At 39.1% G+C, this 13,564-nt stretch overlaps 2 protein-coding genes across 2 annotated transcripts; both read right to left on the bottom strand.

Annotated features, from left to right (window-relative positions):
- Window positions 1-117: 117 nt before the first annotated feature.
- On the bottom strand, window positions 118-4,957 carry LOC121180045 (perforin-1-like). The gene is made up of 10 exons (XM_041035163.1): window positions 4,949-4,957; window positions 3,394-3,682; window positions 3,217-3,296; window positions 2,991-3,036; window positions 2,594-2,730; window positions 2,373-2,511; window positions 2,181-2,261; window positions 1,593-2,086; window positions 1,404-1,497; window positions 118-617 (listed from the first exon to the last, which is right to left on the bottom strand). Exons 2-10 carry the CDS (start codon window positions 3,661-3,663, stop codon window positions 405-407), a joined length of 1,554 nt encoding a protein of 517 aa, XP_040891097.1. The 5' UTR covers window positions 3,664-3,682; window positions 4,949-4,957; the 3' UTR covers window positions 118-404.
- A 2,795-nt stretch (window positions 4,958-7,752) lies between these two features.
- Window positions 7,753-13,558, bottom strand: pin1 (peptidylprolyl cis/trans isomerase, NIMA-interacting 1). Its single transcript, XM_041035167.1, has 5 exons — window positions 13,401-13,558; window positions 11,723-11,805; window positions 9,658-9,766; window positions 9,458-9,568; window positions 7,753-8,674 (listed from the first exon to the last, which is right to left on the bottom strand). Exons 1-5 carry the CDS (start codon window positions 13,456-13,458, stop codon window positions 8,565-8,567), a joined length of 471 nt encoding a protein of 156 aa, XP_040891101.1. The 5' UTR covers window positions 13,459-13,558; the 3' UTR covers window positions 7,753-8,564.
- Window positions 13,559-13,564: the final 6 nt, after the last annotated feature.

The raw sequence follows: 13,564 nt of genomic DNA, 5'->3' as shown, positions 1-13,564 counted from the left end.
AGAGCTTAGGTCTTCATTGGCAGGAGAAAGCACACACAAAAATAGTAACTTCATTATCATTTCAATAGCACACAGTAAAAGTACCCAGCACAAGGAGTTTTGATGCATGAATTCAGAAAATAATCAACAGCATCTTTATATGACAAAGGCACAATTTGTGATTCAAATGTGGACCCACCACCAGAATCAAAACAGGATTAACAGGACCATTAGCAATACATAAGTGAATTGCTATAACTCTAATTTATAGTCCAAATATATGTAATTGAAGCTCTAAAATAGGAAACCTATGTCTGACAGTCATTTTACCTGTGTGACTGTCTGATTCATGGCATTTAAAAAAGTACAACAGATCTGATTTAGCACTTGATTGGCCACAGAGCGTGCCGCCCAGTATGCGCTCCTCACGATGCAGATGGCTTGTACTGGTTGCACTTCGGTCCAGTCAGGTGACGGTCGCAGGTGAGAGTGTAAAGGATCTCGACGGTGCCTTTCTTGGCCCGGCAGGTGAATCTGCTTGTCCCCTGGCTCAGGTATTTCACACATGATATGAGACGGTCGTCTCTGCCCCAGTCTTCATCCCAGACTTCAATCTTCAGACCCAAGTGTGTGTCCACCTTCATGAAAAAAAAAAAATCAGTAAAAGTTAAACCAAAATAATATCAACACATACCACGTACCCCAGGGTCATTTTGGTCTAACTTTTATGCATATTTAGAAAACGCTTGTTGATTTGTGCCTTTTATGAATCTGTCAAAACTAAATGTTGTGTTGAACAAATATTTATGAACTGTATTTGTTTTGTTCCACTTGCTCAACGAGTTATATAAATTACCAATTTGCAATCTGAACCACTGAATGGTTTAATGCCAAAATACATTTCTAATCTGCTGGTCTGTTATTAATTGTCCACTCAGGTTGTCTAGGACTGGTCTGTTTACTGTGCCCAGAGTGAAAACTAAAAAAGGAGAAGCAGCATTCTGTTTTTATGCTCCACATCTCTGAAACAAACTCTCAGTTCTCTTATATCAGGGTTTAAAACTTTTCTGTTTGCCACTGCATTGGGGCTGTTTATTCATATCTTGCACTACATTTATTCTCCTGTGTTATTCTGTTTTATTCTATTTTAGCTAATTTTTATCTTCACGATCTTCTATCTTATTAGATACTTTTGAATCCAATATAATAATTTTATGGTTTGGTAATATGTCAGTAAGTAAATACCTTAACTCAATGCTGACCACATAGTTATTATATTTTGGCTTTGTAGAGAAGTATAGCTTCATATTTAATGGACAGACTAACTCTTGGCCTGGAAGCAAATGAGCATATTTCACAAACTGTCAAACTATTCCTATATTAAAATTTGGAAGTTGATCTGTGAAAAGAGGGTTAGTACTGACATTTCCCAGATGATAACGTGTGTTCCAGCGAGGGCTGTTGGATCTGATCACACGGGTCTTGCGGTACACGGAGCCGTACCACATCTTAACATACCTGTGAAATGGAAAAAGGTGGAAGAGCAAATAACTATATCAATATTTGTGTTTGACGCATCATGTTTAATGTGCCTTCTCTCAGTTTCTGCATACCCCTCAGTCTTGCCCCAGAGATCTCCTTTGAGGCCCCAGGCCCGGACGATGGTCACCACCAGCGTTCCCCTCCAGGCCTGTCTGGGACAGCACCTCGAATCCAGGTTAGGGTACCAACTGCCACAGTAGGGTGTGGTCGGGGTCTTGATGCCGTTGTCTGTTAAGTACTGCTCTATGGCAGCCTTCAGTCCGACCTTTTGTGTCCACACTGACGCCAGCTCATATATTGGTCTCAAGGAGTACTTAACAACATCAGGGTGATCCTTGAGGGTTTTCAACCAATTTTGGTAGCCCTGGGAGTTATTATGGGTGAGTGCAAACTCTCCCGTCCAACCTCTGCCTCCTACCACCTCCGTGTAATGCTGGTGGAGCCCGGAGCTGTATGAGGTAGAGAAGTCCCGGTTCTGTAAGACTTTGCTGCAGGACCCTAGATTAGCAGGTAGTTTGGTCTTCCCAAGGCCTATGTTGACACCCAGTGATAAGCAGTTGTGTGCCTAGATGACAGGAGGGGATGTTAGATGTTGTTTTTAGTACAGAGTGTGTGACTGTCTGTTTGCTGCCTTCACTAGACATGTGTGCTACACATACCTGGTATAAGGAGAGTCCATTCAGCCTGGACAAACAGGTACGTGTAGATGTGACTCGTCTGACTCGCCCCCCAAGGTAAACCTAAAATTATGCACAACAAAATGTTGTAGAGACAGAGAAATATTGTTTATTCCTGTGAAGTAAGACAAGAAAGGTGATGTGTACGTGAGTGCATGTATATGTGTATGTAACCTGGCGGATGTAATGTGTGCCGTAGATATCAATGAGTCGTCTGTACTGGGCCTTGGTTGAGGAGCTGTAGTATCTGGGCAGTCTCGCCAAATCCCTGCTGAACTCACTGCTGAGGGCTGGTCTGCTCGACACACGGTAACTAAATGCGAAAGGACAACGTAATCAATAACCTGCCTGTGCAAACTTAAATGACAAATATGACAGTCTTTGGTGATGCCTACCTGTAATGGCTACAGGTGGTCCTGTGTGTGCTGAAGGTGTAGCGGTCTTCTCGGCTCCTGGCTGTAGCAAAGCTATATGCAGTGGAGTGTGTTCCTCCCACCTCCAGGCTCAGAAACTTCCTCAAATCTAGTCCAAACTGATAAAAAAAAAATGGGTGCATGAGCTCCTTGATGTCTGAATGTAATAACAATGATGTTTTGGTTTTATCTGATGAAAGATTTTGAATTGCGTTATTATGAGTTATTTAGGATTTCTGCTGCCATCCACCTTGCCGTCATTGACCTTCAATGTTTTCAGAACAAATGATTAAATAAAATATAATAATTACAAATAAAATGTAAATAAATAAATAATTTTGTTTTCAATAACTAACAACATCTGTGAAATCTTATATACCTTCCAGTCGTAGCTGTCCTGGTAGGTGTATGTTTGAAGCAGTGAGCTGTGGACATGGGAACAGAAAATACCATGAAGTTTGTTTCATTTTCCAAAAACAATCCAGGGACAGATGAAGCTATAATAGAGTACATGTTAGGAAGTTCTGACTGATCTGTGTTAAGGCACTGGAATAAAAAACAACAAACAGGCTTACGACACTGGGAGTATTTCTGTCACAGAATACCTGATAGAGGTGTGCACACTGCCGTAGAGATAAGTATTGCAGCGGCTGAATGCACGCCAGTCCACTGCAGAGACTGGCAGCTGAAAATACAAGTGAGACCACCACAGTTAACATGTTAACAATATGTGTGTGTGCCAGATTTGCTGCTGTATGTGTAAACTTTTCTGATTAACTTACTTTCTGCAGCCTGTTGCCTTGAAGAGGGTTGGGACAGAGAGTACAGTTGCCTTGTGGGTTGAGGAAGGTCCTCACGTCGACTGTGTAGGCTCCTTTTCGCCGCAGGGTGACCACATCAAAGCCCTCCCCCACCAGGTTGTAACCTGGCACAAAGGGAGCGGACTGACACTGGATGGGGTTTCCAGTCTGACAGGAGAGAACAGGGGAGTGGTATGACAGAAAGAGGAGGAGACTCAAATAGAGAGTGGATGGAGTTGAAAAGGAGGTCATGGCTGGGGCCAAAGAGACACTGAAATGTTTCAGACAAAGACAGAGAGAGTAGAAACAGAAACGAGTGAATGTCATCTTAGCTGTAATGTAATTATTAAAGAAGTTAACAAGGACAACAACGTTTTTTGGTAAACAGGCTTTGTGAATTTCAATTTCCATCACCCCATATGGGGATAAAAATATCAGTTCCCAGTTTAACAGCATTCAAGCTATTAAATGTATCTAGTTTGATATATACCAGAATTGAGTACACATTGATGATTTCTCAGCATATCACCAAAACTACAACTGATGAGCTGATCAAGGAGTTTGACAAGAGGAAAAACCCAAAGATATTCAATCATACAAAACAGAGAAAAGTGTAAAATTCCCACACTGGAGAAACTAAAATCACAGAATATCTGGTGGGTTTTGCTTGAAAAATGACTTAAATGATCAAACAGTTATCAAAATCGCTGCAGGTTAATTTTCTGTAGATCGACTAAACAATTAGTAGACTAATTCTTGCAGCTCTAGTGATTATAATGCACTTTAAAGCAAGTGAGTTCACTTATTTTTTCTCTTTCAGTTTACTCTCTGCACTTGCTGTGATGCTCTGAAATTCTGAATCTGTCTGTATTTGTCTATCCAGCTAATAATTTGCATCATTTCTTATCATATATTAAAAAAAAAAAAAAAAGTTCTGTTACAGTTCAGTAGCTCTGGCATTTCAGTGTATGACAATCAGTGCCTGTGCAGGTGCAGTATGATACTCAAGTTCAGCGTTTGAACCGCATGATCAGTGGTTCTGCAGTTAAGTGAGTATAAGGAGTGAAAGTGCACATTCAGCAGTTCTAAGGAATCACAGCTTGTTGTGTAGTACATGTATAAAAAATAAATAAATAAATAAAAAGTAAATAAACAGCAACAACAAAAACCACAGTGTAATGACACTGTAAAGTGCAGCTCTCATTCACATCAGTTGTGAGTTTTATGTAACTCAAAATAAATAAATAAATAGTTTAAAACAAAACAAAAAAAAAATCTCCGTAATAACTTTGTGCATCTCTCAGTTACTGCAGTCTTATAAGAAAAAGAAAAATTCCTTAAAGGTTAATTCACACAGATTAAAAACTTAATTATTCACTAATGAAAACATAAATAAAACTGGGAGAAATCTCAGAAGGACATTTCGAAATCTTGGCAGACGTATTTTTTTGACGTATTTTTTTTTATTTTGGAATTTGATTGAAATGACCTTTTAAATGTTCATTAATGTGCATAATTTATATGAAAGCAAGATTACCTGTTCAGGTGTGAATCTGTCCAGTGAGCTGGAGAAGTGAAATGAAGTGAAGTCTGCAGGTAAACGCACTTTTATACATGAAGTCACGTGAGGAGTCCGGCACACAGAAGAGATGTTATTCTCATACAGAAGTACCTAAACTATTGCACATGCCATGGATAGAAAAAACAACAACTTAAAAAACAGGACAAACCACATCTTACATTTCAGGTAAATGGGCTGCAAAAATGAGGCTTTCCCGTTAACATTTATCTTGGTACTGACAAGCCCGAGTGACAACATTTTCTTCATTGTAAGGAACTTGTAATATTTAATTGGTAATATTTCACCTGCACCTCCAACCAGTCCTGGCATATTTAAAAAATTAGAACTTGTGACTTCATTACATTTGCATTTTGAATCGTAAGTTATAAAAATATGATAACATATTTGGTTTTGATTCCCAGTTCTACTGCTGTTGTAGTGACCGCTGCTTGAAAGGATGAAAAACTAATTCGCGTATTTGGGTTTCTGAATCTCTGAATTTCGCCCGGCAAACACTGTGTTGAGCCTGTGAAACATAATAATTTGCTGCTAGCAACATTAGCCTTCACTCTACTGATCCCAGGAAATGCTGTCTCATTTTGTCTGCACTGCAGTTGTATGTACAGCAAAGTGACAATAAACCCTGATTTGATTTGAACTCCTTAACCTCCATCTGCTGCTGCTGTGAACAGAACCATACTTTTGTTTTGCCCCTGGAATCTTTAAAAGCACTTCCCATACAAATAAACAGCATTTGTCATTACACATGCCCCATCCATTCCACAGTTACACACCAGCCACACAAGTTTGTTTTGACAGGTGGTTCATGTATGACTTACAGGATTTCATTTATCTCCAGTCAAACAGGTCCGACTTTCTTGTTACACTAAATCTCTCCATTGTTAATCATCTGTTAATCTATTTTTATTACACATATGATTTCTGTAAGTCTGAGCTAGTCGAGTGATCCCCTTGCACTTTGCACTGACTTGTGTTGTAAGAAAAAAAATCAAAAGTAATATTAATAATTTATGCGTTTTAGCTTTTATGATCACACATCTCTGTAACATTCCACTGGTACACGCCAACTTCATGTCTGTCAAAAACATGTGTAGCCTGACCTTGACAGCTGTCTCAGACATAGTGTACAGGAATCTTGCCTGTTTCCTTTCACTGACACACACAAAGCAGGCAAACAAGTTGGTGTACATATATCCTGGGAACACTAGATAAAATGTGCTTTTTTTCTGTATATTACCCATTGATGCAAGAATACTGCAAGTTCTCTTGGTTAATTTTAAAGTTGCTATTTCTGTTTATTCTATACATTGTACTGCACTTTTAGCAGCAAATTTGTTTCCAGGGGAAGTTCATCTTTCAGTTCGCCCTTCATTAGTCCCAATGTGTACACACAAGGGATTCAAGGGAAGAGAGATACATTTATGACATGCAACATTGGTCCTTGGTTGAAATTGAACCATAGATCATGCAGTTATGTGGTATGTGCATTAAATTACATTTGTTCATTTGTGTTCAGCTGAAAAACATCATCTTTGTCTTTCAAGACAGCATAAGTGTTTATGTGCGTATAAAGTGTGTACAAACATGCAGTTGTGTGCTGGATGTACCTCATTTGAGGAGAATCCATTCAGGGAAGACAAACGGGTATGTGCAGCTGTCACTCGTCTGAGTCGTCCCCCCGAGGGGAACCTGAAATGAAGCACCACTTCCACATGTCAGAAAACTTCTTCAAAAAAACAAAAAAAACAAAACTTTTTTTTATTGTGATATGAAGTCTGGCTGATCTTCAGTGAGTAAGGAGCTGAATTTGTGTAGGCACGGGGTACTGAGTTGAGCTGCCACATCAAAATGAAATCATCTTTTTTAACATTGCTAGCATAGCAGCATTTAAACTTCACTGTATAATACAAACTGTATAATACAGTTTGTATTATACAGTTTGTATTATACAGTTTGTGCTGTATAATACAAACCTAACAGAGGTGGGTTAGCGGTTAACCTGCACACAGTGTGTGAAACTGTTTAAGTTGCTATGGAACTATTGTTTACTTCATTTACTAATTACTTTCTGGAGCCAGCTGCCTTGAAGAGGGTTGGAGCAGAGAGTACAGGTACCACTTCAGGTGAGGAGTGTCTTCATGTCAACCATCAAAGCCACCCCCATCATGTTGTGGCCTGGGACAAAGGAAGTGGACTCACACTGGCTATAGTTTGCAGTCCGACAGGTGAGAGAAAGGGCGTGGAACAACTGGAAGAGGAGGAGAATTAGGTTGAGAGGGGATGGAGCTGATTTCTCTGTGTCTACCTTTTCAAAGCGTGTTGTCCTGTCAGGTAGATGGCACAAATCAAAGGGATATGGCATCTTGATGGACAGCTTGAAAATTTAATGCCACTGTGCAGGTATGTTTGTTTGTTTGTGTGCGTGAACAAAAGTGAAACAAAAATGATATTTGCAATAATATTTCATGACAATAACGATCCCTAGAGCCACACTGCTGTTAAAGTGCCTGATATGGAAATTTGCATTTATTTTCTTCAAAGAAGTCAAACGAGGTGCTCACCTTTAGCCAACGTCCAAAGGTTTCTTTGTATGGTAACAGTCAAGCTTCCTCTCATCTAATTGCAGGTCATTATGCATGTTCATCATTTTGTCTTTAACAAATCCTGATCCACACAACATCTCTCGCATGCGCAAACACTGCGCAACACAATGCGATCTTACAAAGAGGAACTCAAAAAAAGAGGAACTAAGCAAAATTTATAAAAAAAAAAGGGGTTTTTATTGATGGAAGAAAAGGCCCAATAACACAACAGTGTAACAGTTCATCTGAACCTTGATGTTTTTAAAAGCTGCAGAGCCGATTGTTAAAACCTGGAAGTTTTCAGCGGTGCCATCTTTGCATATCCACAGTGGGGAGGGGAACGTGCGCTTTTCAGAGTGGATCATGAAAATAACTGATTCTGTGTTTCTGAAAATCTGCAAGGGACAAAATATTATATCAGGGCTAAATGTAGAGAACTGAGAAAGATGGTTCTTTCTTCAACTGTAGGGATCTGAAATGGCCAGAAAAAAAACCTCTTAAACATCTTAGGAATCTATTTAGCAAAACTATAATACAGATAGAGGAATAGCTTTGGCACACATACCGTAGAAATGGAAAACATAACAGGAAAACAAACAGTAAATGGTCCTTTTGAAGACATGCACACACAAAAACACAAGCTTTTACAGATGCATTCTGAAACTTCGCTCATCATGTGAAACTGCTTCCTCAGGTCACTTCTACAGAGTCACAGGCACTCTTAATTTTCTGCAGTGGCATTGCCACAGTTAATAAAAGCTTGAGGTCTTACAGGAACAGTCTGCCATACTCCTTGATGTTCAGTGTAATGAAAATATTCATACATGTTTAATAGTGCTAGGAACAAATTATCCCACTTAAACTGATGCCATTTAGCCCATAAGCTTTGTTTATTGGGTGGTGTGTGTCATTAAAATAAATCATGGTTGGGTTGGACTGTGTGTATGTGTGTGTGTGTAGAGGATGGTACAGTATGTGGCTTCTTCCTTTTAGCCAGTACGTAGGATGATGTGGACCCCAGAGTCAGTAAAAACAGGACCACTCATGTCTCCCACTTTAAGCGCAAAGGAGGCATCTTCAAAAGGCTTCTGCATCTGACCTAAAACATAAACACAGGTACTTTTTGTTAAAGCAGTAACTCACTTCTTCACATTAAAAATAAAAATTCATGGAACATGTTGTATGTTATCATCTACAACCTGTGAGTACGTACATAAATTCCTACATTCGCTTGAAATAATCTTTTCTGTTGTGTTTTTTTAATCTTTTACAATAAATTTAATTGAATTACTTCTTCACTCAAATTCATTAGGGTTCATTTTTAGTTGTAGCTGCTTCATGTGGAGTTGGAATGTTGCCACCACAGTGCTGGGAAGTGAAAGCAACAATGAATGAGCATGAAATGAAAGAACATCATCGAAACTTTGGAAAGTGAAGCTTGAACTCTTTGAACTGGGCCATCTGACCCTTTAATTCCCAGCAACCTCCTGCCATTGAACTCTTCCGAGGACAAAACTATCAGTAATCCATATTATGTTACTGGTAACAAATACCATAAAAAGACCAAAACCAACAAAATGTTATTCTCTCAATACTTTCTGACTTTCCCACTCAGTCTGCGGCACTTGAACCTTTAACGACCTTTAAAAACGGGTCCAAAATATACAATTTCATTTTTTTTAAAAGCTAAATAATTTCCTTAAAAAGTTGGGCACTGTAGTTTTTTGCAAACAATATTCAAACATAAGTAAAGAGTGTAAGAGCCTGAAGAGGAACAGGTACAGAAGCCTTGCTTTAGCTATTACCTGTTTACATCTATTGTTCTTTTGCTTATGTAACAATGCATGTAATGGTGGTATATGTATACAGTATTATTGTGTACCTCTGCCAAACAATCCCAGGTCTCCACCATTCTTAGCTGAGCTGCAGTCACTGAACTGAGAAGCCAGATACTCAAACTTCTCTTCTCCAGACTTGATCTGTTCTATGTAACCTGAATGGAAAAGAGAAATAAAGAACAATATAAAAAAGTCAATCAACCTGAGTGAATCACTTCACCCTCTCCTCCTCTGCCTTACTTACTCTGAATGAGTTCCAGGGCCTCGTCTTTAGTTCGTGTGATATTCTGTTCCCGCCAGGAAGATGGACGACGTGACTGATTATGCTTCACCAGCAGGTGAGAGCAGCGTACCTGAGTGAGTCGGTGAGGGGGGGGACAAAATTATCAGTGTCCAAACAACCCAGAATCGACATGAGAGATCAGACAGTGGTATATTGAGTTAATCTTTGTTTTTTTATCCCTTAGAACGCCGCTTTCACAGTTTTTACGAGTAGTAACTCATGACTTTGTCAGTGTTAACAGAGCATTTATTAATGCTTTACAGTAATAATCCTTTGATAAGACAAACCTCTGGGTTTCTATGCTGTTAAAGATCCCCAAGGCTGGTTGTTAACTAGCTCATTTATTGGAACATGGCACACCCATGCCTCTTTATTTAAGATTTACAAATATACCTGCAAACTTTATGGCACTGGAACATGAGTAAATTATCAATCAAGTGTTTTGAGTTTCTTGCTTAGAGTAACTCACCTGCAGCTGTAAACGTATGGAAGACTTTTATGACAATAATTAATCAGTTTAGGACTCACTCACTCTGCGGTGGTACAATCATTAACAACTCAACAGTGCAGCCAAACTTATTTAAACCCACAGAACTTTATTGTAAATCGGAATATTGATCCCAAAGTTTTCAAAGCGATGAAAAAGGTCAGGTTGAATTTGGAAATGTGCATAAAATGGTGCAGAAGACAGCTACAATATTTCCATTTGATGGGAAGGTGCAGCCATAAAAGCCACAGCATCTTGCTCTTAAAATTTTCACTCAGTGACAACATCATATAATTTTAATGAAGAGCAGGAACAAACTGATACAGGAAATATTCATATTTAGCACTAGTTTTATAGTAGATCTGTCTTCAAGCAAAAGAATTAAAATATTTAATGGGTCCAAGATTTTCTGCTTTTCTTACATGACAATAAACTGGATATATATTAGGCTTTTGCAATCTGAATGCGGAACGTCCGGTTGTGGGAAACTGCAATGGACATTTTCCTTTTTGTCTTCTGACATTTCATAGACAAAACAATCAGTTATTTGAGAAATGGCTGACAATTAAATCTGTAATGAAAATAATCATTAGCTGCAACCTTCATTTGGAATAATTTCAACTTTTTTAAACCTTTAAGCTTCTAAAGTGGGGAAAAGTTCTACATGATGAGGGGCTTAATGAATGGAAAAAAAGACATTTTGACATTTAGGTCAAAAAAAATGATAAATAATTCATAACTGTGATCATTGTAGTTACAAATTATAATCCCTGTATAAAGTCTGCCTTATTGGGAAGTGATGTTCACTCATCATACATAATTAAGAGTTTGCATACCACTAGTAATTTCCATGTAACTATAATTAACATCTGATAGATAATAGAATGAAAAACCACCCTGCCCTCAGGCTCATGTATGCAAAGTGTGTCCATGTAACATGCGATGATATATATATATATATATTTCTTTGTCGATCGACTAATTCATTGCTTGATAAATCATTTCAGCTATGTTGTTGTGTACATTTAGAAGTTTGTCATTAGGCACAGGGACCTGCAGGGCTGAACCATGTGAAAAGATCTGCAGCTTTAACGCAACTTTAACACAATTAACAGAGTCTTAACAAGCTAGTGGAAATAAAAATTTGAGTTGCCATTCATTTTGCAAGATGTAATAACAACTGTCACCGGCACATTTACTCAGCTGTAGATAAAACATGAATTCTATGAGTTGGCCAAGCAGCAAAAATTGGCGGAAGATGGTTTTGTTGAGGAAGAAACACCATTTTGTTGACTGTATCTTTTTGTTGTTCTAACAGAAAAAAAAATGACCCACACCATGGGGAGTAACTTCCTCATTCTGCAGGCGACACAGGAGAAGTGTTATTATAGTTGAATAGTTAATGGGAATGAAACGTCCAGCAGGGTGTGTACAAAGAAGCAACTTCGGATCAGGATCAACATTACCATAAACTTAGTATCACCATACCATTGTATTTAGTTATTGCACTGAATACATTGACAAATTACACATAATAACCTTATCTGGTTCTCCACGGCCATCTCCCACCGGACGTTCCCACTGACTGGCATTGGTGATGTGGTTGAAGTAGTACACTTTACCTGGAGGGGCAAAGACAGGGAGGAATTAAAACTGAATTTACTGTTTTTTCAAACACATGGAGGAAGTGGAACAAGCTGAAAACACCACACTGACATATTATTCACCCCATACAGTTGTTATGACACCTGTGTTTGGATATGCATTGATTCGGCACCTCTCAGTGGTACTGGCTATGACTGATACAAATGGAACACAGTGTTTTCGACAATCTCGTCATATAAAATTCATGCATTCTGCACTCAGCTGCATATATTCAGTCACGGCAGGATGTCAGCTCAGTTTTTTTACAGCCACAGCAACCCCTGGTTCATGATAATGAGTCCTACTCAGTGAGATGTACAAGTTTTACATGCAGTAAAAAAATTTTTTTTTAAAAAAGCAGTATTGCACTACGTCTGAACTGAGGTATTGGAATCAGGAGAGAAGCATTTAGCTTGGTGCCTCTATAAATGTATTAGCAAACAAGTTTCGTTTACACGTTCTGAAGCCATTCAGCATCTGAATTCATTTAATTTCTTTTTATTTTCAGAATTAGGCTCTACAAAGCTTGGGCACACCTGGGCAAATTCCCTATTTTGTTAATTTCTAAAGTGAAGTAAATGCAACCCTTACAGCAAACAGGCATCAAAGGGAGTCTTTCATCAAATGTTAATGCAGTGTGTCCAGTCAGTGGCACAGGAAACAATGCAGAGATCGATATATAGATAGTCAGTCAAGAAACTAAAACTGAAGAGAAGCTGGCTTCTATAACAGGACAATGATCCAAAGCCGACCTCTAAATCCACCATGAACTTCTTCAAGAAACACAAGCTGAAGCTTTTGGAACGGTTATCACAGCCCCCTGGCTTCAACAGTATTAAAAATCTGTGGGTAAACATGCTGTACATGCAAGGCAATCTAAGAATTTCTCTGAAGTTGAAGTGATCTGCAGGAAGAGCGGAAGAGGATAAAAACTGCTTATTTCTGTGACTTAACTGTAACAGTCACTGTAAAAACCTTGATGGAAGGAGAAGAACAAACTAGGGCCAAGTGGGGTCTGAATATGTTCAGGTTTGGATTGTTGACACGAGTCGTCGTCACACTGAGAAATATCTGCAATATCTTTAATAAGTTAATAATCAATTGATCAAAAACTGAATCGGCATATTGTTAGCTGCAGACCCAATTTGAACAAACGTCTGCTTGCGGCAAGGGCTGCATTTACTTCTTGTCGCTTTGAAAAAGAAAATCTTCAGACTATGTAATTTGCCCAGGGTTGCCCACACAGGTGTGCATGCAGCTGTAATTGTGCTCTTCTCAATCAGCAGGTGAGGCGCTGGAGCGGAATGACGTCATGCAGGGCCTTGCAGGTTGAAAGGGTCAGCAACACACCTAGTAACAGGCCAAACACCACATTTAAGAACACACACCCACAACACCGAGCCACCCATCTATAGTTTCAGCCTCTCCTCAGTAAACCTAAACTTCTTTTCCGCCTCGTTGCAGCAGTAAAGCTCGATGCTGGGGCTGCTAGCTACTAAGCTAACTTTACTACATACTGCCATTTAGCAAGCAGACTAGCTCATTTAGCCTCTCATGCCTTCTGTTTCGTTACCTGAACTGCGGCTCATTCTTTTCTCCCATCCAGGCGGTAGCTTCTCTTCGTCTGCCATTATTTTTTAGTTATTTTCTTGCAGCAGCGTTTAATAAATTTAATTTCAATGTGGTTACCGTGAGACAGGCCGGGCGGCAGTTAGGCAAGTTACAACACTCAGGAAC

This window comes from Toxotes jaculatrix, chromosome 4 (assembly GCF_017976425.1).
Source record: "Toxotes jaculatrix isolate fToxJac2 chromosome 4, fToxJac2.pri, whole genome shotgun sequence".
Classification (NCBI taxonomy): domain Eukaryota; kingdom Metazoa; phylum Chordata; class Actinopteri; family Toxotidae; genus Toxotes; species Toxotes jaculatrix.
Note: the sequence above shows the minus strand (reverse complement) of the source record. Positions and strands in the feature narration are given on the sequence as shown.

What these genes read in the sequence shown, in the direction of transcription:
- LOC121180045 (XM_041035163.1), bottom strand. Translation starts at nt 3,663, where the DNA reads ATGACCTCCTTTTCAACTCCATCCACTCTCTATTTGAGTCTCCTCCTC. An exon ending in AGGACAGCTACGACTGGAAG is followed by an intron (nt 2,731 to 2,990) that starts GTATATAAGATT and finishes TTTTTTTATCAG; the next exon opens with TTTGGACTAGATTTGAGGAA. An exon ending in CACGTTATCATCTGGGAAAT is followed by an intron (nt 618 to 1,403) that starts GTCAGTACTAAC and finishes TTTTTCATGAAG; the next exon opens with GTGGACACACACTTGGGTCT.
- pin1 (XM_041035167.1), bottom strand. Translation starts at nt 13,458, where the DNA reads ATGGCAGACGAAGAGAAGCTACCGCCTGGATGGGAGAAAAGAATGAGC. An exon ending in AAGAATGAGCCGCAGTTCAG is followed by an intron (nt 11,806 to 13,400) that starts GTAACGAAACAG and finishes TTGCCCCTCCAG; the next exon opens with GTAAAGTGTACTACTTCAAC. An exon ending in CCTGGGATTGTTTGGCAGAG is followed by an intron (nt 8,675 to 9,457) that starts GTACACAATAAT and finishes TTTATGTTTTAG; the next exon opens with GTCAGATGCAGAAGCCTTTT.